The sequence below is a fragment of the Electrona antarctica genome (assembly GCF_951216825.1).
Source record: "Electrona antarctica genome assembly, contig: scaffold_26, whole genome shotgun sequence".
Taxonomy (NCBI): Eukaryota; Metazoa; Chordata; class Actinopteri; order Myctophiformes; family Myctophidae; genus Electrona; species Electrona antarctica.
Window position 1 is genome coordinate 2,718,645 of NW_027636995.1, and position 27,242 is coordinate 2,745,886.

The following is a 27,242-nucleotide window of genomic DNA, read 5'->3' on the forward strand; positions in this document are numbered from 1 at the left end:
GCGTGCGTGCGTGCGTGCGTGGCTGCGTGCGTGCGTGGCTGCATGCGTGTGTGTGTTAGGCAGACAATCGTTCATAACCATGGATTTGGATTGAAGATCATCTCTTTAGTTTTTGTGGTGTTTAACATAAGGTGGCTATTATCACACCAGTCTTTAAAGTTATTGATCTCACTGATATAGCCCACAGGGCGTTCAACAATATGTACAAATAAGACTGACAAGCTGAGTTGTCAGTAGCTGGATTTGAACACACAAACTTGCGGTCCAAGGGCAAGAGCTCGACTGACTGAGCTACATGGAGACAATCAGTTACTCCATTGTTAACAGGAAAATCATTCAGTGTTTGTTCAGCATAAGTACTCAAACTTTAGTGTGTGTGTGTGTGTGTGTGTGTGCGTGCGCGCGCAATTTTCATTGGCTCATAAAAACTTCATTTTTTCACTTAACAAAAATGTGCTACGATTATTTGTCCGTATAGGTCCAAAGTTCACGTGTAGAAGTTTTCGTGCATTTTGAGCAAAGATTCTGGGAGGAGTTACATTTGAACTGTTTTTCATATAATTCAAAATGGCGGGTGATCTAAAGGTCAGACGTCAAAAGTCAGAACACGAAAGTTGTTCGGCATGAGGAGACACATATGTGTATCAAAGTGTCATTGCCAACGGTCAAACGGTTCATGAGATATGCACGTTCAAAGTTTGCAAGTTTGCAAGTTTTGCATCAATTGAGTGCTATAGCGCCACCATTTGGCCAATCGTGATGGGCTTCGCATAGTAAAGTGACATAAGCATATGTGTGTATTAGAGGCAGAAGAATAATTTTCACAAAACAGCAATTTTCATTGGTTCATAAAAACTTCATTTTTTCACTTAGAAAAAATCTGCTACGATTATTTGTCCGTATAGGTCCAAAGTTCACATGTAGAAGTTTTCGTGCATTTTGAGCAAAGATTCTGGGAGGAGTTACATTTGAACTGTTTTTCATATAATTCAAAATGACGGGTTATCTAAAGGTCAGAGGTCAAAAGTCAGAACACGAAAGTTGTTCGGCATAAGGAGACACATATGGGTATCAAAGTGTCATTGCCAACGGTCAAACGGTTCATGAGATATGCACGTTCAAAGTTTGCAAGTTTGCAAGTTTTGCATCAATTGAGTGCTATAGCGCCACCATTTGGCCAATCATGATGGGCTTCGCATAGTCACCGTTTGGCATGGTCCTCTATCATGTTGACAAGTTTTGCGAAAACCGACTGCACGGTTCAGTCAGAACAGCTATTTTTGGCGGAAGGAGAAGGAGAAGAAGTACTGATAATATAATTCAAAATGGCGGGTGATCTAAAGGTCAGAGGTCAAAAGTCAGAACACGAAAGTTGTTCAGCTTGAGGGGACGCATATGGGTATCAAAGTGTCATTGCCAACGGTCAAACGGTTCATGAGCTATGCACGTTCAAAGTTAGCATTTTCAATTGAGCGCTATAGCGCCACCATTTGGCCAATCGTCTTGGGCTTCGCATATTCACCGTTTGGCATGGCCCTCTACCAGATTACCGCGTTTCGCGAAAACCGACTGCACCATTCAGTCAGAACAGCTATTTTTGGCGGAAGGAGAAGAAGAAGAAGGAGAAGAAAAATAAACACAAAAACAATAAGTGACCAAAGGCACTGCGTGACTTCTTGGTCCCTAATAAAAATAAGTATCACTAATTAATTTGAGTCTAAAAGTCAAACTATAGCAGCCCATACATTTCTCTAGGTCAGATGGGGGTAGGCATTCCCGCATATCTTCCAGGTATGATGATGTCACGCGATACCCTCTATAGCCAATAATGTTTAATGAAGATGGAATGCACTTGCTTTGCAAGTTTGCAGTCGGGCTACCGGGCAACCTGAAAACAAACTCCACTCGCCCAAATGTGTTATTTACTTGCCACGGGCAGTGGGGCAACCGTTAGTGTCAACCCCCGTACAGTGTCACTTTAGCCATTTTGTGTAAATTAAGCATGCCATTTCTGTTTGCAGGTTGCCTAATCCAGTTTAAATGCATGTACAACACTTGAAGATCCGATCATTAATACAGAATGTCATTAAAGAGGGACAATAAGTGTGTGTGTGTGTGTGTGTGTGTGTGTGCGTGTGTGTGTGTGTGTGTGTGTGTGTGTGTGTGTGTGTGTGTGTGTGTGTGTGTGATGATCAGCAGATGTGAATGAGGAATGGGAAGATAGGCTTTTGTGCTTCATTTCATCTGTGTATGTTTAAATTTTTTGTAAAAAAGACATTTCATGTTACATTATTTCATTGTTGCTAGTTTAATTTTATTGCAGTGAATTGATGTTACATAAAATGTATTTGTCATAAATAACTAGTCTCACAGAGAGAAGCTAGTTCAGGTTTTGTATGTTGCATTGACGTCAGTTCATTAATTGTATATCATATTTGTCAGTTAAGATTATGACATGATACTTTTTCTGTATTCACACTTTCACACTTGATTCTTAATAAATGGACGTAACGGTTTGGATTAATTAAATGTATTTATTTATTAATTAAGAGGATGAGTGTTTGTGCTGTCTGGTGGTGCGTACACCATACACATACACGTGCTCAGGTGCCAGAATTTATAGATTATAAATGATCTGCAGCTATTCTTATCACACCATATCACAAGATGACACTATTATACATAGGCTACTGTATAGGCTATTTCCACTTTTCATATTTTTTACTTTCTTTATGTTTAAGTCTTCCAATTCAATTCCTTCATTCCAGACCAGTGTGTGGAGTCCAGCCTGCAGGTGAACATGAGTTCTCCACAACCAGCCTGCACTGTACAGAAACAGGAACCTGACGACCACCTGGAAACCAGTACGTTTTATTTTGTTCTATGTTGTAGGCCGAGTGGAATAGTAAGAGAGTGGCAACACTAGCGTTGAGTCCCATTGTAACAATGGAATGCAGAAGTTTATAACTATTGGAATGGTGCGTTTAGACAGATAGAGTATTCTACTCTTTACAGTTACTGTACTGATTTCTATTGACTGTATTGTATGACAGACAGCTGGAAGTAGTATTCAGATCAGTGCAGTAAAAAAAATGTAAATGTGTTGCACCGGATTGAAGAACCTCCTTCATTACTTAATATGTGTAACAGATGTAATCAAAGATGACCTCTCTACTTCTATCGCTATATAGATATCAATCTGATCATGTATAGTTAAAACGTTGTTTTTGGTGCCGAGTCCCGCACCGAAAAGAGCCGATCTACTAGGTCACAATGCGTCCGATCACGATGCCTTTTGAGTTTGTAAGTTGGCTCCATATTTTAAATCCGATCGATTGGATAGTGGCTGCAAAACATGCACATTGCGTTAACATTCAACAGTAACTTTAGTCATTTAGAAGCCAGGGTACATTTTCCTGGAGTTTGCACACAATGTTGGATGTTGAATGTCGCAGTACCTGTGGACAGACACTGTCTGCAGATCGGCACCTCATCTTTCTATGGTTTTATTACTGTACCCATAATATTTTCACACGCATCATGTCATCCTTTGTGGGAAGGATATGGCTATCGCGTTAATTGTATGTCTTCTTCTGACATCTTGATGTTGAAAGCCTGGCTTCACTTTTGTTTTTATCCTGTTGTACACTGTAATGTGGATGAGTCAACAACTTTATATGAATGTGACTTCACTGAAAATCAGCAGCTCAACATAACAATGCCAATACATATCCCGTTTTTTAGTCACTTTATTTACAGCTTAGCTAAACCGTGAATCTGACGGGACTCCTCGGGGTCCCGCCTCGGCTCCCGGGACCCGCACAAAACGGTTAGCACAAAATGCTAACATTTCCACTAACCATGTCTTCATCTTGTCTCTGCCATTCATGTCCGTAATCCATTATTCAGCCACTCCAGCCACATTTCTATTTCAGTACAAAGCACAGTACAGAGTACAGAGTAGTACAGCACAGATTACAGTAGAATACAGATCGTGGATGAATGAGAATGATGTTAAAGTCGAGTTGATTTTGTTTCTCCTAGCCCCGAAACGTGACTGTCATGCAGTCACGCAGTACTGCAGCCTGTTTTGGGCACCTTGCTACATTTACAACATTTAAGTCTACATAAACATTCAGATTCAGATCAGTGCTCACCCCGGGGCCACGGATGTTGCTCGGGTGAGTTTTAGCAACCTTGCATTATGCGTTGTTCAATCAAAATATTTATTTTATCCCACCGCCGGCCAGTTTCTCAGTCTTTCACCATGCTTTCAACTACACACCCCTATCGGTTGGGAGGTGTATTGCACTCTGATACATAACTTGAGAAAATGGCCACAGATCGGATTCAAATGCTTTTTATTGAAGATTACGGGATGCACGGGTGCTAATACCCACCTGTGCAAAATTCTATCATCCGTGGCCCCCGGAGGTGAGCACTTAAGATTTTAAATCTGAACGTTCATGTACACGTTAGCTTTGTAAATGTAGCAAGGAGCTCAAAACAGTGGGAAAGTCTGCCATCATGCTCGTTAAGAACGAGCATCACCATGGCTAACATTTCCCGTGGTAGTTGGAGGAAATGTTTGTCTGAAGTGTTTACTTCCTTGTAGTACAACAGAGGAAACACTGCATGGAAAATGTTAAGTTCAACATTTAATGGATTTCTTTCATTTTTTCCTAAAGAAGAGCTTTCCCCTGAACATCAGGAGAGGAGGTCCAGTCTGGTCCAGGAGGAACCAGAGTCTTTACAGATTAAACAGAAGCTACTTCAAAGATCAGTGGAGGATGACGGGTCAACATTGACATTACTTGCAGTGCAAAGTGATGATGATGACGAAGGCAGAGAGACAGAGCCTCTAGCCAGCACTTCAACTCAACACATGAATACACAAGCTGATGTAGAGGACTGTGGAACATCACAACCAACTGGTGATAACCAGCTCCTCTCTTTTCACTCTTCTGAATCAGAGAATAAATCTGACAGTGATGAGTTAGAGGAGACCAGGGAAGGTCCATCAGATTTAAACACACCGACATCACACAAGACACAAAATGTGAAAGGTCCAGCCTGGTCGTTGAGCAACAAGCTGTCCCAGGACCTGAAAACAACGAAACAAACTGATTCCATGAGGAGTCACACAGGGAAGAAAAGGTTTAGTTGTACAGAGTGTGGCAAAATGTGTAATTCGAAGGCACAACTTAACCAGCACATTTGGACTCAGGGGAAAAACCATTTACTTGTAACGTTTGTAGCAAAGGCTTTATTTTAAACAGTCATCTAAAAGATCACATGAGGACTCATACGGGGAAAAACAATTTACTTGTAAAGTTTGTAGCAAAGGCTTTGGTTTTAAAGCTTCTCTAATAGATCACATGAGGACTCATACAGGGGAAAAAACATTTACTTGTAAAGTTTGGAGCAAAGGCTTTTGTAGTAAGCATGGTCTAACTTACCACATGACCACTCATATGGTGGAAATGGAAAAACCATTTACTTGCAAAGTTTGTAGCAAAGGTTTTGGTCAAAAAAGTAATCTAACAGTTCACATGATGAGTCATACAGGGGAAAAGCCCTTTGCTTGTAAAGTTTGTAGCAAATGCTTTGGGCTTAAAGCTTCTCTAATAGAGCACATGAGGACTCATACGGGGGAAAAAACATTTACTTGTAAAGTTTGTAACAAAAGCTTTGCTTTACTGGGTACTCTTAAGACACATGAGGATGCATACAGGGGAAAGGCCCTTTACTTGTAACGTTTGTAGCAAAGGCTTTACGTTAAACAGTCATCTAAAAGAGCACATGATGACTCATACGGGGGAAAAAACATTTACTTGTACAGTTTGTAGCAAAGACTTTAGTCTAATAAAGGTTATCTAAAAGTGCACATGAGGACTCATACTGGAGAAAGCCATGTACTTGCAAAGTTTGTAGCAAAGGCTTTGGTAGGAATCATGGTCTAACTTACCACTCACATGGGGGAAATGGAAAAAACCATTTACTTGTAAAGTTTGAAGCAAAGGCTTTATGTTAAAGAGTCATCTAACTTGCCACATGAGGACTCATACAGGAGACAAGCCCTTTACATGTTAAGTTTGTGGGAAAGGCATGTCTAAAATGAGTAGTCTAAAAGTTCACATGAGTCATACAGGGGAAAGGCCCTTTACTTGTAACGTTTGTAGCAAAGGCTTTATGTTAAACAGTCATCTAAAAGAGCACATGAGGACTCATACGGGGGGAAAACCATTTACTTGTAAAGTTTGTAGCATAGGCTTTATGTTAAAGAGTCATCTAACTTGCCACATGAGGACTCATACAGGGGAAAAGCCATTTACTTGTACAGTTTGTGGCAAATGCTTTTGGAAAATTAAAACACTTAAAACACATGAGTCACACAGGGGAAGAACAACTTTAGTTAGAGCTTTTGGCAAATACATTGGTCAATTTTACCTCTGGTACGAGGATTCATACACGGGAGGCAATGTCAGAAACAGAAATACAGCTTTTTTTTCTCTCCCTTTCAAGTACGCCACACATTTATGACAAATGATACTGAAGCATATAGGAGTCACACAATATGACAATTACCACACGTTAAACGTCAATTTACAATTGCAATTTACCAATTAGGCATTTAGCGGACAATCTTATCCAGAGCTAATTAAAATAAGCAAGGTAAATAATCACTTAGAATGCAGAATGATGGTATAGGTAGGGCCTCAATGAACACCAGTTGAACCATGAACCTGGCATCTGTCTAAATAACACTGTTGTTGGGCCTCAAGAAAGTCGGACCCCGGATAATAGTGGTCCTCCACTGCTGGGCCTGATTGATGTGCCTAAAAAAGTGCCAACTAAAAAACAAGGTGAAGCAGCTTTCTGTTTCTACGGGCCGACGGCGTGGAACAAACTGACTATACCTTTGATAGGCAGCCTCTGTAGACATTTTTGCTCAAGACCTACTTCTCCACTCTTGCTTTCAGTTGAGCTTTTAACATTAAAAGTTGTTATTCATGTCCTCACTGTATTTCATAACTGCTATTTTAATGTTTTTTGTCTTTATTTCTCTATTGCTTTGTAAAGCTGATGTCATGAAAAGGTGCTATACAAATAAAGTTTATTATCATTATTGTTATGTATATTATATTCGTATCATTTGTGATCAGGAAAAAACAACCTAAGAAACAAAAACATGGCTATGAGTGACCAAAGATATGTCTAACCCCTAACCCCCTAACCCCTATCTTGGTCAATCACTTGCAACAATGAAATTAAAGGGACACTTCACCCCTTTTGCAAAAAAATATATATTAATGACGTTTATAAGATTTGGAACACTTTACTGAGGTTCTTATGTGTAATCTGTGGTTTTAGATATTTTCGGAGTGGCTCTGACGTCAGAGACACTTGTCACTTCCTTTATAACTTCAACTACCAGAATGCTTTGCGCACCCAAACTCCCTAACGGGGCACGGTTCCCAAAACACATCCACCCTATGATCCACCCTGGTTCCACCCTTAAGGCTCATTCATAGTATGGATTTTCGGTGGTGAGGTGACCACTGAACTACAACATGACGTCACGAGCCGTGGTGAAGAGCAAACCACCGCCCCAGCCCTTCTCTCTGTTTTTACTCACCACCGCTCAACGTTATCTCAGCTCCGGTGGTCACCTCACCACCGGAGCGGTGGTCACCTCACCACCGAAAATCCAGACTATGAATGAGCATTGTACTCTAGGTTCCACCCAGGTTGCATACACATAACACACTGTGTACAGTTTAGAAGCGGAGGAGGGACCATCCTGGCGAAGTTAGCAATTTCCAGTCAACGATCTAAAGCGTTCCAAGGAGTGGGTCAGAGCAATGAAGAACCCGAAGTACAACAACAACACGCCACTCATATAGTTACAGAATGAGCGACTGTGTAGTCTGCAGTCTGCACTTCAAACCAGAGGAGTTTGAATGTGGCGACATGACGAGGTACCGTCTCATGGGAGGTAAAAAGCCTGCAGCAGTGCTGTCGACCGGGGACCACCGCGGTTCCTTCCATCAACTTGGACGAACCAGAGACAGCGAAAAGTAGTCGAACAGATTGTTAGTAAAGTTAGTTAGGCCTACAGTAGAGTACCACAGACGAAAAACAGTCTAAGTCCAAATTTCCTTCTGACCTCTCCACGAAAAGGCCTCGTTGTCCTGACCCCTTATCTATCATTTTTACATTATGGATCAATAGTGTGGACTTAGGCTGTTTTTCGTCTGTGGCATTCTAATGCACAATTATATAGCGCCTTGGATAAAGGCGCTATATAAATGCACCATTTGCCATGACTGCATCTGAGTACATTGAGAAAATATAGCTATAACGTAGCATAACGATGGGTCTAATTTGGCTTCCCCATTGTGTAAAGACAAATTTCTCCCTCAGGAGACAAAATAAAGAAACCTTGATATAGTATTGCAGCTCGCAGCAGCTGTTACAATTCCAAACATACAAATATGACCCGCGTCTAATAGTAGCCTATTATTAAAATGGTATTGTGTTTTTTATGTCCAATAATGTATTTGTATTTAAGGTCATAAAGTTAACATAAGTAGGCTATAACTAAATGCATTTGAAATTAAATCAAATTTATACTTTTCAGGATTATAATTCAAAAATAGAAAAAAACTATTCAGGATTTCAATTCATATAATATGGGCTTGTAGATCGGCTATTTTGCTACAACAGTATATGCAATGTGGCCCTCAAGATTGAGTGTGGAAATATGGTGGCCCTCTCCATCATCAAGGTTGCCCGCACGGCCGCACCCATGTTCTAGCTGGTAAGATTGTAGTGAAATCCAACCCAATACCAACCCTATATTTTGTGCATGCCATAGGCAAACTGTTAAAATAAATATATCGCACAGTTGGTAGTGCTGTCGCCTCACAGCTAGAAGGTCCTGGGTTCGATTCCCGCACGGGACACTGTGGGCGCTGGCGGCGTGTCTCCTCCTCCGCGTCATCGGTGCCCATATCCGAGGTGGGGTTGGCGAAAGGGCCTTTCTGTGTGGAGTTTGCATGTTCTCCCCGTTTCCCCTAGGGTAGGTACCCTCACAAAAAACATGCAGTAATCCTGGTCTCTAAACTGCCTCCCCCTGGCCAGCCAGGGCGCCTGATGGAGGGGAAAGGAACTGGTTGGAATAACGTGTTCCTTCCACGTGCTACGTCCAACCAGAGAAACTCCCCCGTCAGGTGTAAAGGAGCAACTTGGACACTCAGGCATGAAGGAAGCATGAGTTCAAGTCCGTTGCTCTCCCCATGTCCCCCATATATGGGGACTAGATTGGCGGAGGGTGTGTATAGCCCAGGATCATATTAGATAATTGACACAGGGGTGAAAAATGAGTTACAAAATCGTGGGATAAAAAAATATATTAAGAAAAGAAATTCCAATGCTTGTCAATTGATTCCACCATTGCTATAAAACCATACATATCATCTAAAATAATCACAATAAACATACTATAGCCTACAGTATTTTTTGTTATTTTTCACTATAAGGTCTTTCAATATGTTGATGCATTAGGCTACTTAAAAATAAAATATACAATTTTCTCAAATTCATAATTCCGTTTGACATTGTACGGATATAACTAAACTTTGCTGTTTCATAGCTTTGCTTAATTACTGATTCAGACCCTCCGCAAAGGGGTTATAACAAACAGGTCTGGTAACTGTGATTTAACACACACCAAGGTAACATTTATATTACTCAAACACACATAGCCTCGACGTTGCAATAATGCCCGTAAACAATCACTTGATTTTGGCCATTTTATTACTATTATCTCATAACACACTCACACACGTACAAACATACTTCTACTACACTTGTGTACAGTATAAAGCCTTATTTGCCTTGTCTGGCCCGTGTTAGATAGTACAATAGCATTACAACAAAGGAACCTGAGACTGTGGCGTTTAGGTAATAACTGCAAACACAAAGAGAAACACAAGATACATACTATTAATTCACAGATATAGCGACTGCATAGATGCATCATTTATGACTGAATTTAGAGCATTTAACGAACATATAACACATTAAAAGGACTTACTTAAACGCGTCATCCCGTTTGCTACATTGTTTCTGTATGAATGAACGAACACATCGTGCCCCCTGGTATAGCTCGCCCCTTCCTCTGTCACCCGACACTTCCTATCCCCATACCATGTCCTGTCCTAGTATGAACTCGCATTCCTGGTATATAGTATTAGTAACACATTTACCCCCCAATTAGCTGTATTAATATCTACATCCCTGAGACATACTGTAATTGGGTGATAAGAGGATCTCTGTTCTTATATAACACATTTACTGTATAGGCAGTGAACTTCATAATAGCACCAACATTCTATACATAACTGACACAACATGAAGTTACAAATATAAGCTGGGCCGGCACTTAATATTATAATGATCCCACTCACGGAATAAACTCGACACCTCCCACTTTTAGGCTACGGTTTGAAATAAACCCAGTAGGCTAAATAGATTCCCCACAATCATTTGCAAACAAAAACATTCAAACAAAAATAAAAAATAAGTATATCAATCATGCTTCTAATCGATGAACGCCTCCGGATGGCACTCACCAGTTGAACTTATGAAATAATAAACCTAGTTTACTTTCATGCACTGAATTAATTTTGATCTCAATCTGACTGTAGGAGGTAGGCACCACCGCTTTGCTCCTTACTGAGTGACAAGTATGCCCCATCACCCAGCTGCCTCAAGTAAACACCCACTGACTAGTCTTACTCGCGCAGCATGCATATGGAAGAGTTCGTTAGGGTATTTCTCAAGAGGACTTTCTAGTCTAATTCACTGATCTTCAACCGGGATTAGGACAACCAGCCGCCGCACATCACGATGGAGGATGACGGATGGCCATGCCACCACGTCTTTCACCACCTGCGACCAACTGATGGGCAGACTTGGACATGTCCGCACCTTTACGTCCCTGACGACACCCTGGTTATCTGGATTCACCTCCACGACACGACCCATCCGGAATCGACCTCGTAGAGCATTCTGGTCCGCGACCCACACCAGGTCGCCGACGGCCACATTCCGTGCTGGAACGTGCCATTTCTCTCGGATGAAGAGATGAGGGCCCGCCAACTGGCTCCACCGCTTCCAGAACTTGTCCACCTCGCGCTGGACCGCCCGAAGACGACTGTACGGGTAGCTAGGGAAGTCAAAGCCCAGGATGTCTCCCCTGGGCCCTGCCCGCCCCAACAGCAGAGAGTTGGGAGTGATGATGTCCACGGAATCCTCGTCGACTTGAGTTCTGGCTCCGATGGGTCTTTCGTTGGCCAGGTTAGCAGCAAGGTAGAGTAGAGTCTGGAACTCCAACGCCGACAGATCATCGGTGTCGCCGACGCTGCTCAACGCCCTTTTCAGAACATGGACGGCAGCTTCGGCCGCCCCGTTCCGATGCGGTGAGTCCGCTGGGCTAAACTCCCATGCCCAGTCGGTCCCTGCAACTGCTGCTCTTTGCTGGATCTGCTCCTTGTCAATGTCCCCTAGGAACTTGTATAGATCCTCCAATGCTGGTCTCGCGCCAACAAAGTTCGTACCCTGATCAGACCACAACTTTTTTGGATGGCCTCTCAGAGCAGTGAATCGCTGGTAGGTCTGCAGAAAGCCTTCTGTAGACAAGTCCTCAACTAGGTCTGCATGGACAGCCCGTGAGGCCATGCAACTGAAGACCACGCCCCAGACTTTTCTCTTAATGCGTCGCTTCACAGTGCCCCTGACAGTGTAAGGACCGAACAAATCCAGCGTTGTGTACTCGAACGGAGCTGCTGGACTTGTGCGCACTGTAGGAAGATTAGCCATCACTTGACTCGATAGCTTAGCCCCCCGTTTGCGACAAAACAGGCAAGAGTCGATCACCTTACGTGCGACCCTTGGCCCCTGAACCACCCAGGCTTTCTTCCTGACTCGCAGGAGTGTCCCAGCCACGCCCTCGTGGTTTGCACGATGGGCCTCCTCACACAGTAGTGTGCTGAGTCGTGCCTCGTAAGGAATGATGGGCACGCCCTGGCTTTCTTGGTCAACGGTCTGAACCCGGCCTCGGCATAGCAAGAGACCTGTCTTGTCGTTCTTACTAACTACAAGACGGTTTAGTGTCGTTGTCGGGAAAGAAATTCCCTCTTGGGCGGCAAGGCACAGCTCCTTAAATGCTGTGTCCCGCTCTCCGACAGAGAGCACCGCCCCCCACTGTACACGACTGCCGGACTTGAATAAGCCTCCGTGGCCGTGCAACACTCTGCGGACGTAGCCAACTGCCCCGCAGAGTTTTGACAGTGTGCTGCATCTAGCCAAGTCCATTTGGTTCACAAGGCCTGACCCCCACAGCTGTTCAGTTTCGTCATTAGATGCTGCCACAGAACCCCCATCACTGACTGGTGAAGGACCCCTGCTGACCGCTGGAGACCCCCCATTGTCTGGTGAAGATCTGCCACTGACTGGTGAGGACCCGCCACTGTCTGGCAGTGGCGCGGACCCCTGGTTCTTAGTTTGGGATCTAGTAACAGCAGCAGAGAATGCTTTCATTTTGAACACTTTTCTCTGCAATGTACTCACGATTTCCCGCGATGAAGAAGCCACCTCAGCAGCAGACTTCATAGGCCATTGGTCGACTGGTCTGGCTAGGAACTCTGGCCCCTTTTGCCACAGGGAATCACTGTCTAATTGCTCAGGAGAACCCCCCCTCGTGACTAGATCAGCTACATTTTCCACCCCGGGAACCCACCACCAGTCAGTCACAGGCCCCGCCTTCTGGATTTCCCCAACCCTATTGGCGAAGAACGTTTGGAACCCATAACTGTCCCTTTGAATGGCACCCAGCACTGTCTGGCTGTCGACAAAGTGATACCACTTCTCGATTGTCAGCCTGCTATGCTTCAGCACGTACCCTTTCAGTCGTGCGGCAAAGACAGCACCGCAGATTTCAGCTTTCACTGCATCACCCTTTTGGTCTAGAGGAGCCAACTTGGCTTTTGACTCCACCAGACGAGTCTCCACCCCGCTAGCAGTTTCCCACCGCAGGTAGAGCACCGCTCCGTAGGACTCTGAGCTCCCGTCGGAGAAGGTGATGCCCCAGGGTTTCCCCACCCATCCGGGCGGAGTGATACACCTGGGGAACGTGATCGCACTCAGCTTTGCGTATTCCTCAAAAAGTTCAACCGCTCTCACGCGGAGATCGCTAGACAACGGTTGATCCCAAGTGTCTTTGGTCAATGACCCCGCCTCTTGGAACGCCCTCCTGACTAGAATAACGCCTTTCTGTTTCAGAGGCGTCACAAGGCCAATGGGATCATACAGCCCCGCTACTTGACTCAGCAACATACGCCGAGTCAGAGGATCTGGCGTCTTCTCCGCCACCTCCTCCAGAGCAAGGTTTTCCTCGCTCCGCACTTTCTTTTTTCTGGCGGAAAAGTTTATGGCAACCATGATGAAGAGGCTGTCCTCCTTCACATGGTAACCAACCCCCAGAGCCTTATTGTCCTCCTCTCTCATCTGATTCGGAAACAACATAGTCTCTGGTTTCATTTCTCCATCTCCTTCCCTCCCACTTTGGCCTGACCGTACCCAGGGCTTTAGGTGAAACCCCCCGGTAGCCAGAATGGTTTTAACCCCCGCCAGTACCTCCTCCAGCCTCTGGGGGCAGTTGTGAGATAGAAAAATGTCATCTACGTAAGCGTTCTCCACGATTACGTCCCTCTCGTCAACCATGTGGGTGAACTGAGGTAGATACGCTGTCTCGCGCATCGCTATTTGAGCTATGCTACCCGCTGGACGGTCTCCCATATTGACCCGTACAACTGCATAGTCTTCAATCTTGCTGTCAACTGAGTCCCTCCATAGGAACCGGTGCAAATGTACCTCCCGCTCTTCTAGCCAAACGGAGTGGTACATTTTGCTTACGTCGCCAATGGCGGCGTATTCCCCCTCTCTGAAACGCAGCAACACTGCTCGGATCGGGTTCAAAACATCGGGCCCCTTTAGCAGGATACTGTTCAAACTCACGCCCCGGAATTCTTGACTACTGTCCCAGACTATCCTAACTGGCGTGGAAACTGAGTGTGGGTTTGGTGCCATAAGATGGTTGATCCACCAAACAGCCCCGCCCCACATGTCCATGGCAGCTTTAGACAGCTTGACAGCAGCACCTCTTTTGAGCATCTCATGCACCTGGCTAGCATAGGCCTGGTACCACACGGGATCTCGCCTGAGACGTTTCTCAGACTTTAAGAACGTGGCCTCAACCGCCGCCCTATTATTTGGTAAAGTAGACGGGTCCTCTTTCCAAGGATAGCTCGCGTCCCAATGCGACTCATCGCTGTGAGAGTCGCTTGTCTTAAAAGTCAGGCCCCTCTTGACAATCTCCATTTCTCTCTCGTCAGCGAGAGACATCTCTTTGCCACCAGGGGCGCATTTTCCACAACGACAACCCCCACACAGGGGATCGCATGCCGCTCCAATACTGTCCCAACGCCACCAAGACAGTGCCGCGCTGGTGTCAGTATGGCACGTAGCAGCCTTAATTTCAACGGCTCCACCTCTCATTGAAAGAGCAAAATGGGTTGACGCCCACTGTCCTGTGACCATTTCACTGGCGTCGAATAGAGACGGATGACATCCGCTAACCGTCTTACCCAAAATCCCCGACCACAGTACCAAATCTCCACATCTAGCCAACCGCTGTGGGGCTAAACGACCCTCACGCGCACTGATAAGTATTTCCACCTCCAGTGGACGTCGCAACTCCTCCGGATCGGTGCCCGGAAAAAGATCTGCAATGCGCCTAGGATTAACTGGACAATTGATCTTTGCAATCTCATCCAGACCATAACAAGTCATGTCATGGTCCAGTGGAGAAGAGCCCTTCTCCCCCATTGTCTTCAACTTAATGGAGTATTTTTTCGTCTTGAATGTCTTTTTCATCCCCCCAACGCCCTGCACGCTCAGAGTGACAGGTCTTCCTTTCAGCCCGAGCCTGTCTGCAGCTTTGTGGGTGATATAATTCGTATCAGAGGCGAGGTCAATCAAAGCCCCCACCCAATCACCACTTTTCGTGGTTACTTCCAGCGTCATCATCAGAGCAGGCATCTCTCCGCCCTCAGTGCAGCCTGTCGCGGCTGTATTGTTCGTGTAAGCTTTGCGCACTATAGCTAGTTGCTTTGGCGTCAACTCGGCCTCAGCAAGCTTAAGTTCAATTTCATGTGTAGGCCCACGTGAGTCCCTCCCCACGCTACTAGCCCCCCCTCTCGCGCTGTCACTATTATTATTACTAGTGCTACTATCCCCATTACGTGGACGCGCCTTGGGGCACAACTTGAAATTATGAGGAGGCGACGAGCCGTCCCTTTTGCACTCACTTAACCTACACAGGAAATTGTCATTGCGCACTCTGCATTGGCCGTCATGTAGATATAAACACTTAAAGCATGCTCTATGTTTCTTCGCATACGCACGCCGGCCTTCCACGTTGGCTTTCATGAACATTTTACAACGGAACAATGCCCCTGAGTGATCGCTCTCCCCGCAGATTACGCACGAACCCCGCGCCTCCTCGCCGCTAAACGTAGCCCTTGTCGAAGCACGCTTCTCGCGCGCCCCGTTCCCCGGTTTATCATTCTGTCGGTCATTATTACGGCTACGTGGGCTCGGATCACTTCGTTTGGTCCCTATGCCTTTTGCATTTAATTGTTCTTGTTCAACGAGCACCTTTGTATGCTCGCGTAAGAAGGCAATGAAATGCGGGAACCTGTTTTGGCTATCAATATTATTATTTGGATTACAACGCATCACAAGCCACCGTTCTTGCATTTCTGGCGGCAATTTAGCCTCTAAATTGTGAATGACGAGCTGATTTTGAATGACGTCGCCAGCATTAAGATCCGCTAGATCCAGCACCGATTGCTCTATTAATCTAACAAGATTTAATGTCTCCTTTGGCTGGCCACTGCTTACAGCGGGCACACTTTCCAACTTCATTATAATCTCCTTGACAATCTGTCCTACGTTTCCGTAGTGGAGTTCTAATTTCTGGTAGACCTCATCTGAAGTCTGGCAATAATCAAGCCTTAATTCATCATTTATCCTTTTATCAATGGAATCAATCAGTAACTGGTAACGCATGTCATCACCCCATCCAGGATTGTCAAAGAGTGCATAAATCCTATGCCACTGTTTCTTCCATCTGAAGTATGACATGCGTTCCCCACTGAATTGGGGTAATTTCATCGGCTGAGCAGCCAGCTTGCTACCGGCTGACTTCTTTCCTCCATTGTCAACGGCGAGAGGTACACTTTCTTGTTTAATTTCCTCTTTCATTTCTATTACTATTTCGCCTTTGTGCTTTAAATCCTGGAGATTGGCACTCTTACGTGCCTTCAAAGCATACACCTCAGCTAATACCTTGGCCAAATTCCCGTCAGAAATGCAACCTTCCCATGAGTTTAATAACGTCTGCATGTCTGTTAATGATCGCTCAATTACACTCTCTAGCCCGTAAATAAGACTTAGGTTAATATCCTGTTCTTCGTAACGGTCAGGACGCGCTCTGTCTGCTGCCTCTGCCGCCCACTTGAGGGTGCGCTGCACAGAATCTTCTATGAACCGCTTCCATAAGTTTTCCTGCAATTCTGTCCGAGCCAAAAGATAGGATATCTTTGCGGCATCGAGTCTCGTACTAACAACTTTTATGTCCATAGCGTTTTCATCAGCCTCTACCATTGCAGTTGTATAATCCGTGCTACAAGTTAGAAGCTCATCAAAACCTATATCCATGTCTTTCAGTAAAGCCTTGAGTTCACTTTCGGACTTATGGGCAGCCGTACTTTTGGCTTTGGTCGTTAACCTTGTTAACGCGCCTTGGCTCGCCGAGCGCGCTTTCTTTAACGCATCTAAGGCTGCCATGGTTACACGAGGCTACTCGCTCGCCCCCCCCCCACCAACCTTGTCTCTCTTTTTAGATGGCCGGTTCGGCGTTCCTCTCTGGCGGCCAGTCGTGCTGTGAAACATATACAAAGCGGTAGCCCCAATTCCTATGCTATTAGCGTTAGCATTGGCTAGGCTAGCCCCAACAACATCCAACTGGAGTTACCCTCCTTTAGCTTAGCATTAGCGTCAGTCAGCCCTCCTTTAGCTTAGCATTAGCGTCAGTCAGCCAGTTAGCCACCGTTAGCCTAATGCTAGTTGGTTGCTAGGCACAATGCAATGTCAATGGGAAGGTGGCTAGCTCCTTGCTTGTTTACAATTTAGCTTGGTCTGGTATACCCCCCAAAGTCAATGCACAGTTCCTTTCTGCAACACACAATCCCAGCGATATTCCCCCCAATGCACAAGCACTCATGTGGGCACTGAAACTCTTTATTTAGGTCGGCAAAACCGGATGCTTCCTAGCACCCAGGGCACAACCTCTTTAGCAGCAGGATCACGCTGCTAGCATCCTTTCCCGAGTTAACTCAGGTCACCTTGGTACGGCACGGATGATTCCCGCGGATATCAGCTACCTCCTGCAGCCTACGGGTTTCGGTCGCTGGTCCTTGGACACGGTGATCGATGACGGGTCAGCGATGCTCCGCAAACGCTGGATGGCCGTCCCTTCGTCGTCTTGCTCCTCAGCTAGCGTCACGCTAACAGCAGACAACCACCATTGCTCACGTAGTAGCTAAGCTAACAGCTAAGCTAACACGGGCCAATGGCTTTCATTAGCATGTGGATCACACAATGCTCGTATTGCTTAGCCACGGTGAATTAAGTACCGTTGCTTCAGCAATCCGTCGGTGGGTTACACCGCAATGAATTATTACTCACCGGTGATTACACACGGTTAATTATTACTATGGTGAATTACACCACATTTAATTATTACTGTACGGATATAACTAAACTTTGCTGTTTCATAGCTTTGCTTAATTACTGATTCAGACCCTCCGCAAAGGGGTTATAACAAACAGGTCTGGTAACTGTGATTTAACACACACCAAGGTAACATTTATATTACTCAAACACACATAGCCTCGACGTTGCAATAATGCCCGTAAACAATCACTTGATTTTGGCCATTTTATTACTATTATCTCATAACACACTCACACACGTACAAACATACTTCTACTACACTTGTGTACAGTATAAAGCCTTATTTGCCTTGTCTGGCCCGTGTTAGATAGTACAATAGCATTACAACAAAGGAACCTGAGACTGTGGCGTTTAGGTAATAACTGCAAACACAAAGAGAAACACAAGATACATACTATTAATTCACAGATATAGCGACTGCATAGATGCATCATTTATGACTGAATTTAGAGCATTTAACGAACATATAACACATTAAAAGGACTTACTTAAACGCGTCATCCCGTTTGCTACATTGTTTCTGTATGAATGAACGAACACATCGTGCCCCCTGGTATAGCTCGCCCCTTCCTCTGTCACCCGACACTTCCTATCCCCATACCATGTCCTGTCCTAGTATGAACTCGCATTCCTGGTATATAGTATTAGTAACACATTTACCCCCCAATTAGCTGTATTAATATCTACATCCCTGAGACATACTGTAATTGGGTGATAAGAGGATCTCTGTTCTTATATAACACAGAGTATTTACTGTATAGGCAGTGAACTTCATAATAGCACCAACATTCTATACATAACTGACACAACATGAAGTTACAAATATAAGCTGGGCCGGCACTTAATATTATAATGATCCCACTCACGGAATAAACTCGACAGACATAATGGAATAAATAGATTTTATTCTTCTTCATCTTACACAAAGGTGGTTGTGTGTGTGTGTGTGTGTGTGTGTGTGTGTGTGTGTGTGTGTGTGTGTGTGTGTGTGTGTGTGTGTGTGTGTGTGTGTGTGTGTGTGTGTGTGTGTGTGTGTGTGTGTGCGCGTGTATGTGCGTGCGTGCGTGTGTGTGCGTGCCTAGGATCTATTACATCGCTGTACCCACCCAATTTGGTGTTCATATATTTGAACGGGTATTCTAGACAGTTATCATATTTTTTGAGCAGTGCCATTAACCGTATTGGTTGGAAGAGGGATTTGATATAGAAAATAGATTATAGGTTGATCCAAGATTTGGGTCACAAGGTGGCGGTAATGCGCCATGGTTGCCATCTGCCGTAAAGCAAAGAAGAAGCTGCTGCTATTGCGCATGCTTGAACCACGTTGTTGCGCATGTGTTGTTTTTCATGGCGGCGAGGAACAAATCAGCGTGGTAAAAAATGTCTCAAAAAACTAGGTAGAATGTGTCAAACGGACTCTCTAAAGCTGAGGCTGTCGATAGATGAACACCTGACGTCGGTGGGAGAGGAGATATTGTGTGTTTTGGAAAAACAGCAGAGTGATGTTGGTCAGCTGAAGCTTGTTAGAGTGTTTGTGTTGGAGCGCCTCAGCACTGCTGCAGGATTCATGTTCAGCCTCTTCCAGAGAGAGATGGAGACACTAGAAACTCTTCTGAAGAGACAAGACAAACTTCTGGACGTCCTTTTACAGCCACAAGTCATATTATACAGACCAGGTTTGTTAAGCCGACAAATCAACAAATAGGAGAATAAATGTTGTACGTTTAGAAAAGCACTTTGAGTAGTTGTGCTGATGCTATAGCTCTTCTCTCCTCCTTGTGTCTGTGTGTAAAGAGGTTTCCCCTGAACATGAGGAGAGGAGGTCCAGTCTGGTCAAGGAGGAACCACAACCCTCACAACATGAGAAGAGGAGTTCCAATCTGGTCAAGGAGGAACCACAACCCTCACAACATGAGGAGAGGAGGTCCAGTCTGGTCCAGGAGGAACCACAACCCTCACAACATGAGGAGAGGAGGTCCAGTCTGGTCAAGGAGGAACCACAACCCTCACAACATGAGGAGAGGAGGTCCAGTCTGGTCAAGGAGGAACCACAACCCTCACAACATGAGGAGAGGAGGTCCAGTCTGGTCCAGGAGGAACCACAACCCTCACAACATGAGGAGAGGAGGTCCAGTCTGGTCAAGGAGGAACCACAACCTCCACACATTAAAGAGGAGAGGAGGTCCAGTCTGGTCAAGGAGGAACCACAACCTACACACTTTAAAGACGAGAACATGGAAGAGGAGGTTGATGTGTCAACATTGACATTACTACATGGGAAGACAAGGTGCCACACTCTCTCAGGTAAAAATAAATACAATAAAAATAAGTATCACTAATTAATTTGAGTCTAAAAGTCAAACTATAGCAGCCCATACATTCTTCTAGGTCAGATGGGGGTAGGCATTCCCGCATATCTTCCAGGTATGATGATGTCACGCGATACCCTCTATAGCCAATAATGTTTAATGAAGATGGAATGCACTTGCTTTGCAAGTTTGCAGTCGGGCTACCGGGCAACCTGAAAACAAACTCCACTCGCCCAAATGTGTTATTTACTTGCCACGGGCAGTGGGGCAACCGTTAGTGTCAACCCCCGTACAGTGTCACTTTAGCCATTTTGTGTAAATTAAGCATGCCATTTCTGTTTGCAGGTTGCCTAATCCAGTTTAAATGCATGTACAACACTTGAAGATCCGATCATTAATACAGAATATGTCATTAAAGAGGGACAATAAAAGTGTGTGTGTGTGTGTGTGTGTGTGTGTGTGTGTGTGTGTGTGTGTGTGTGTGTGTGTGTGTGTGTGTGTGTGTGTGTGTGTGTGTGTGTGTGTGTGTGTGTGTGTGTGAGAGAGATGATCAGCAGATGTGAATGAGGAATGGGAAGATAGGCTTGTGTGCTTCATTTCATCTGTGTATGTTTAAAGTTATTGTAAAAAAGACATTTCATGTTACATTATTTCATTGTTGCTAGTTTAATTTTATTGCAGTGAATTGATGTTACATAAAATGTATTTGTCATAAATAACTAGTCTCACAGAGAGAAGCTAGTTCAGGTTTTGTATTTTGCATTGACGTCAGTTCATTAATTGTATATCATATTTTTCAGTTAAGATTATGACATGATTATTTTTCTGTATTCACACTTTCACACTTGATTCTTAAAGGACCACTTCACCACTTTTCAACATCTCTTAAAATCTTAAACATCTTATAATTGGTTCATGATAAAGCACCACCATCATCATTAGGCAGATTTTTTTTAAACAAGATTTGTTTTAAAATATATTTAGATTTTTATTATCGTGAGAACGATGGCTTCAACTTTTGCATTGCAACTTTTCAGGAAAAGAAAGCCTGCCGTTTCTATTAGCTTGGATTCACCATCGATGATGTCACTGGTGGACGGGTTTCTGAACTGCCAACAGCCTTCCTATGAGACACAGACTGAGTAGGAAAAAAATTGTGCCATTTTATCATGAACATTAGTTAGGACCAATTATAGGAAGAGAAGTTGAAAAGTGGTGAAGTGGTCCTTTAATAAATGGACGTAACGGTTTGGATTAATTTTATTTATTTATTTATTAATTAAGAGGATGAGTGTTTGTGCTGTCTGGTGGTGCGTACACAATACACATACACGTGCTCAGGTGCCAGAATGATTATAAATGATCTGCAGCTATTCTTATCACACCATATCACAAGATGACACTATTATACATAGGCTACTGTATAGGCTATTTCTCAGGCATTCCACTTTTCATATTTTTTACTTTCTTTATGTTTAAGTCCTCCAATTCAATTCCTTCATTCCAGACCAGTGTGTGGAGTCCAGCCTGCAGGTGAACATGAGTTCTCCACAACCAGCCTGCACTGTACAGAAACAGGAACCTGACGACCACCTGGAAACCAGTACGTTTTATTTTGTTCTACTATGTTGTAGGCCGAGTGGAATAGTAAGAGAGTGGCAACACTAGCGTTGAGTCCCATTGTAACAATGGCATGCAGAAGTTTATAACTATTGGAATGGTGCGTTTAGACAGATAGAGTATTTTACTCTTTACAGTTACTGTACTGATTTCTATTGACTGTATTGTATGACAGACAGCTGGAAGTAGTATTCAGATCAGTGCAGTAAAAAAAATGTAAATGTGTTGCACCGGATTGAAGAACCTCCTTCATTACTTAATATGTGTAACAGATGTAATCAAAGATGACCTCTCTACTTCTATCGCTATATAGATATCAATCTGATCATGTCAAGTTAAAACGTTGTTTTTGGTGCCGAGTCCCGCACCGAAAAGAGCCGATCTACTAGGTCACAATGCGTCCGATCACGATGCCTTTTGAGTTTGTAAGTTGGCTCCATATTTTAAATCCTTATCGATTGGATAGTGGCTGCAAAACATGCACATTGCGTTAACATTCAACAGTAACTTTAGTCATTTAGAAGCCAGGCTACATTTTCCTGGAGTTTGGCACACAATGTTGGATGTTGAATGTCGTACCTGTGGACAGACACTGTCTGCAGATCGTCACCTCATCTTTCTATGGTTTGATTACTGTACCCATAATATTTTCACACGCATCATGTCATCCTTTGTGGGAAGTATATGGCTGTCGCGTTAATTGTATGTCTTCTTCTGACATCTTGATGTTGAAAGCCTGGCTTCACTTTTGTTTTTATCCTGTTGTACGCTGTAATGTGGATGAGTCAACAACTTTATATGAATGTGACTTCACTGAAAATCAGCAGCTCAACATAACAATGCCAATACATATCCCGTTTTTTAGTCACTTTATTTACAGCTTAGCTAAACCGTGAATCTGACGGGACTCCTCTGGGTCCCGCCTCGGCTCCCGGGACCCGCACAAAACGGTTAGCACAAAATGCTAACATTTCCACTAACCATGTCTTCATCTTGTCTCTGCCATTTATGTCCGTAATCCATTATTCAGCCACTCCAGCCACATTTCTATTTCAGTACAAAGCACAGTACAGAGTACAGTCCAATACAGAGTAGTACAGCACAGATTACAGTAGAAAACAGATCGTGGATGAATGAGAATGACGTTAAAGTTGATCGAGTTGATTTTGTTTCTCCTAGCCCCGAAACGTGACTGTCATGCAGTCACGCAGTACTGCAGCCTGTTTTGGGCACCTTGCTACATTTACAACATTTAAGTCTACATAAACATTCAGATTCAGATCAGTGCTCACCCCGGGGCCACGGATGTTGCTCGGGTGAGTTTTAGCAACCTTGCATTATGCGTTCAATCAAAATATTTATTTTATCCCACCGCCGGCCAGTTTTCCAGTCTTTCTCACCATGCTTTCAACTACACACCCCTATCGGTTGGGAGGTGTATTGCACTCTGATACTTAACTTGAGAAAATGGCCACAGATCGGATTAAAATGCTTTTTATTGAAGATTACGGGATGCACGGGTGCTAATACCCACCTGTGCAAAATTCTAACATCCGTGGCCCCGGAGGTGAGCACTTAAGATTTTAAATCTGAACGTTCATGTACACGTTAGCTTTGTAAATGTAGCAAGGAGCTCAAAACAGTGGGAAGGTCTGCCATCATTCTCGTTAAGAACGAGCATCACCATGGCTAACATTTCCCGTGGTAGTTGGAGGAAATGTTTGTCTGAAGTGTTTACTTCCTTGTAGTACAACAGAGGAAACACTGCATGGAAAATGTTAAGTTCAACATTTAATGGATTTCTTTCATTTTTTCCTAAAGAAGAGCTTTCCCCTGAACATCAGGAGAGGAGGTCCAGTCTGGTCCAGGAGGAACCAGAGTCTTTACAGATTAAACAGAAGCTACTTCAAAGATCAGTGGAGGATGACGGGTCAACATTGACATTACTTGCAGTGCAAAGTGATGATGATGATGAAGGCAGAGAGGCAGAGCCTCTAGCCAGCACTTCAACTCAACACATGAATACACAAGCTGATGTAGAGGACTGTGGAACATCACAACCAACTGGTGATAACCAGCTCCTCTCTTTTCACTCTTCTGAATCGGACAATGCATCTGACAGTGAAAACCCATTTACTTGCAAAGTTTGTAGCAAAGGTTTTGGTCAAAAACGTAATCTAAATGTTCACATGAGGAGTCATACAGGGGAAAACCCATTTACTTGTAAAGTTTGTAGCAAAGGCTTTAGTGTTAAAGCTTCTCTAATAGATCACATGAGGACTCATACAGGGGAAAAACCATTTACTTGTAAAGTTTGTATCAAAGGCTTTAGGTTTAAAGCTTCTCTAATAGATCACATGAGGACTCATACAGGGGAAAAACCATTTACTTGTAAAGTTTGTAGCAAAGGCTTTTGCAGTAAGCATGGTCTAACTTACCACATGACCACTCATATGGTGGAAATGGAAAAACCATTTACTTGCAAAGTTTGTAGCAAAGGTTTTGGTCAAAAAGGTAATCTAAATGTTCACATGAGGAGTCTTACAGGGGAAAAGCCCTTTGCTTGTATAGTTTGTAGCAAATGCTTTGGTTTTAAAGCTTCTCTAATAGAGCACATGAGGACTCATACGGGGGAAAAAAACATTTACTTGTAAAGTTTGTAACAAAAGCTTTGCCTTAGTGGGTACTCTTAAGACACATGAGGATGCATACAGGGGAAAGGCCCTTTACTTGTAACGTTTATAGCAAAGGCTTTATGTTATCAGTCATCTAAAAGAGCACATGAGGACTCATACGGGGGGAAAAAACATTTACTTGTACAGTTTGTAGCAAAGGCTTTGGTTTTAATAAAGGTTATCTAAAAGTGCACATGAGGACTCATACAGGAGAAAGCCATGTACTTGCAAAGTTTGTAGCAAAGGCTTTGGTAGTAATCATGGTCTAACTTACCACTCACATGGGGGAAATGGAAAAACCATTTACTTGTAAAGTTTGAAGGCTTTATGTTAAAGAGTCATCTAACTTGCCACATGAGGACTCATACAGGAGAAAAGCCCTTTACATGTTAAGTTTGTGGGAAAGGCATGTCTAAAATGAGTAGTCTAAAAGTTCACATGAAGAGTCATACAGGGCAAAGGCCCTTTACTTGTAACGTTTGTAGCAAAGGCTTTATGTAAACAGTCATCTAAAAGAGCACATGAGGACTCATACGGGGGGAAAACCATTTACTTGTAAAGTTTGTAGCAAAGGCTTTATGTTAAAGAGTCATCTAACTTGCCACATGAGGACTCATACAGGGGAAAAGCCATTTACTTGTACAGTTTGTGGCAAATGCTTTTGGAAAATTAAAACACTTAAAACACATGAGTCACACAGGGGAAGAACAACTTTAGTTAGAGCTTTTGGCAAATACATTGGTCAATTTCACCTCTGGTACGAGGATTCATACACGGGAGGCAATGTCAGAAACAGAAATACAGCTTTTTTTCTCTCTTTCAAGTACGCCACATTTATGACAAATGATAGATACTGAATCATATAGGAGTCACACAATATGACAATTACCACACGTTAAACGTCAATTTACAATTGCAATTAACCAATTAGGCATTTAGCGGACAATCTTATCCAGAGCTAATTAAAATAAGCAAGGTAAATAATCACTTAGAATGCAGAATGATGGTGTAGGTAGGGCCTCAATGAACTAGGACACCAGGTGAACCATGAACCTGGCATCTGTCTAAATAACACTGTTGTTGGGCCTCAAGAAAGTCGGACACCGGATAATAGTGGTCCTCCACTGCTGGGCCTGATTGATGTGCCTAAAAAAGTTCCAACTAAAAAACAAGGTGAAGCAGCTAACTGTTTCTACGGGCTGACGGCGTGGAACAAACTGACTATACCTTCGATGTCTGTAGACATTTTTGCTCAAGACCTACTTCTCCACTTTTGCTTTCAGTTGAGCTTTTAACATTAAAAGTTGTTATTCATGTCCTCACTGTATTTCATAACTGCTATTTTAATGTTTTTTGTCTTTATTTCTCTATTGCTTTGTAAAGCACCGTGAGCTGATGTCATGAAAAGGTGCTATACAAATAAAGTTTATTATCATTATTGTTATGTATATTATATTATATATCATTTGTGATCAGGAAAAAACCACCTAAGAAACAAAAACATCTAAGTACCCCTATCTTGGTCAAACACTTGCAACAAGGGACACTTCACCCCTTTTGCAAAAAAATATATATTAATGACGTTTATAAGATTTGGAACACTTTACTGGGGTTCTTATGTGTAATCTGTGGTTTTAGATTTTTTCGGAGTGGCTCTGACGTCAGAGACACTGTTGTCACTTCCTTTATAACTTCAACTACCAGAATGCTTTGCGCACCCAAACTCCCTAACGGGGCACGGTTCCCAAAACACATCCACTCTATGATCCACCCTGGTTCCACGCTTAAGGCTCATTCATAGTATGGATTTTGGTGGTGAGGTGACCACTGAACTACAACATGACGTCACAAGCCGCGGTGAAGAGCAAACCACCGCCCCAACCCTTCTCTCTGTTTTTACTCACCACCACTCAACGTTATCTCAGCTCCGGTGGTCACCTAACCACCAGAGCGGTGGTCACCTCACCACCGAAAATCCAGACTATGAATGAGCATTATACTCTAGGTTCCACCCAGGTTGCATACACATAACACACTGTGTACAGTTTAGAAGCGGAGGAGGGACCATCCTGGCGAAGTTAGCAATTTCCAGTCAACGATCTAAAGCGTTCCATGGACTGGGTCAGAGCAATTAAGAACCCAAAGTACAACAACAACACGCCACTCATAGAGTTACAGAATGAGCGAGTGTGTAGTCTGCAGTCTGCACTTCAAACCAGAGGAGTTTGAATGTGGCGACATGACGAGGTACCGTCTCATGGGAGGTAAAAAGCCTACAGCAGTGCTGTCGACCGGGGACCACCACGGTTCCTTCCATCAACTTGGACGAACCAGAGACAGCTGAACCTCTGCCAGCGAAAAGGAGTCGAACAGATCGAGGAACTCATAAAGTTAGTTACAGTAATTGTAATGCACAATCTATGTAAAGCGCCAATCCAAGGCGCTATATAAATGCACCATTTGCCATGACTGCATCTGAGTACATTGAGAAAACATAGCTATAACGTAGCATAACGATGTGTCTAATTTGGCTGCCCCATTGTGTAACACTATGCCCCCCCTCCCCCCAACCTTTTTATGCTGTTTGTTTCGGGGTTCCGCAGTAACTTTTGCAGGGCGGTCCTTGGGGTCCAAGACACAGTTCTCCCTCGGGAGACAAAATAAAGAAACCTTGATATAGTATTGCAGCTCGCAGCTGTTACAATGCCCA

The 27,242-nt window shown here is 43.8% G+C and overlaps 1 protein-coding gene across 1 annotated transcript in view; it reads left to right on the forward strand.

The window, feature by feature from the left end:
* The window catches only part of LOC306919572 (uncharacterized protein), a gene marked incomplete at its 3' end in the record, with an annotated part of 47,573 nt that overhangs the window by 13,765 nt on the left and 6,566 nt on the right, over window positions 1-27,242 (forward strand). Inside the window, exon 4 of the mRNA XM_079532332.1 lies at window positions 4,689-4,826. Within this exon, the coding sequence (XP_079388458.1) occupies window positions 4,689-4,826 (138 nt within the window). The remainder of the gene's footprint in view (window positions 1-4,688; window positions 4,827-27,242) is intronic.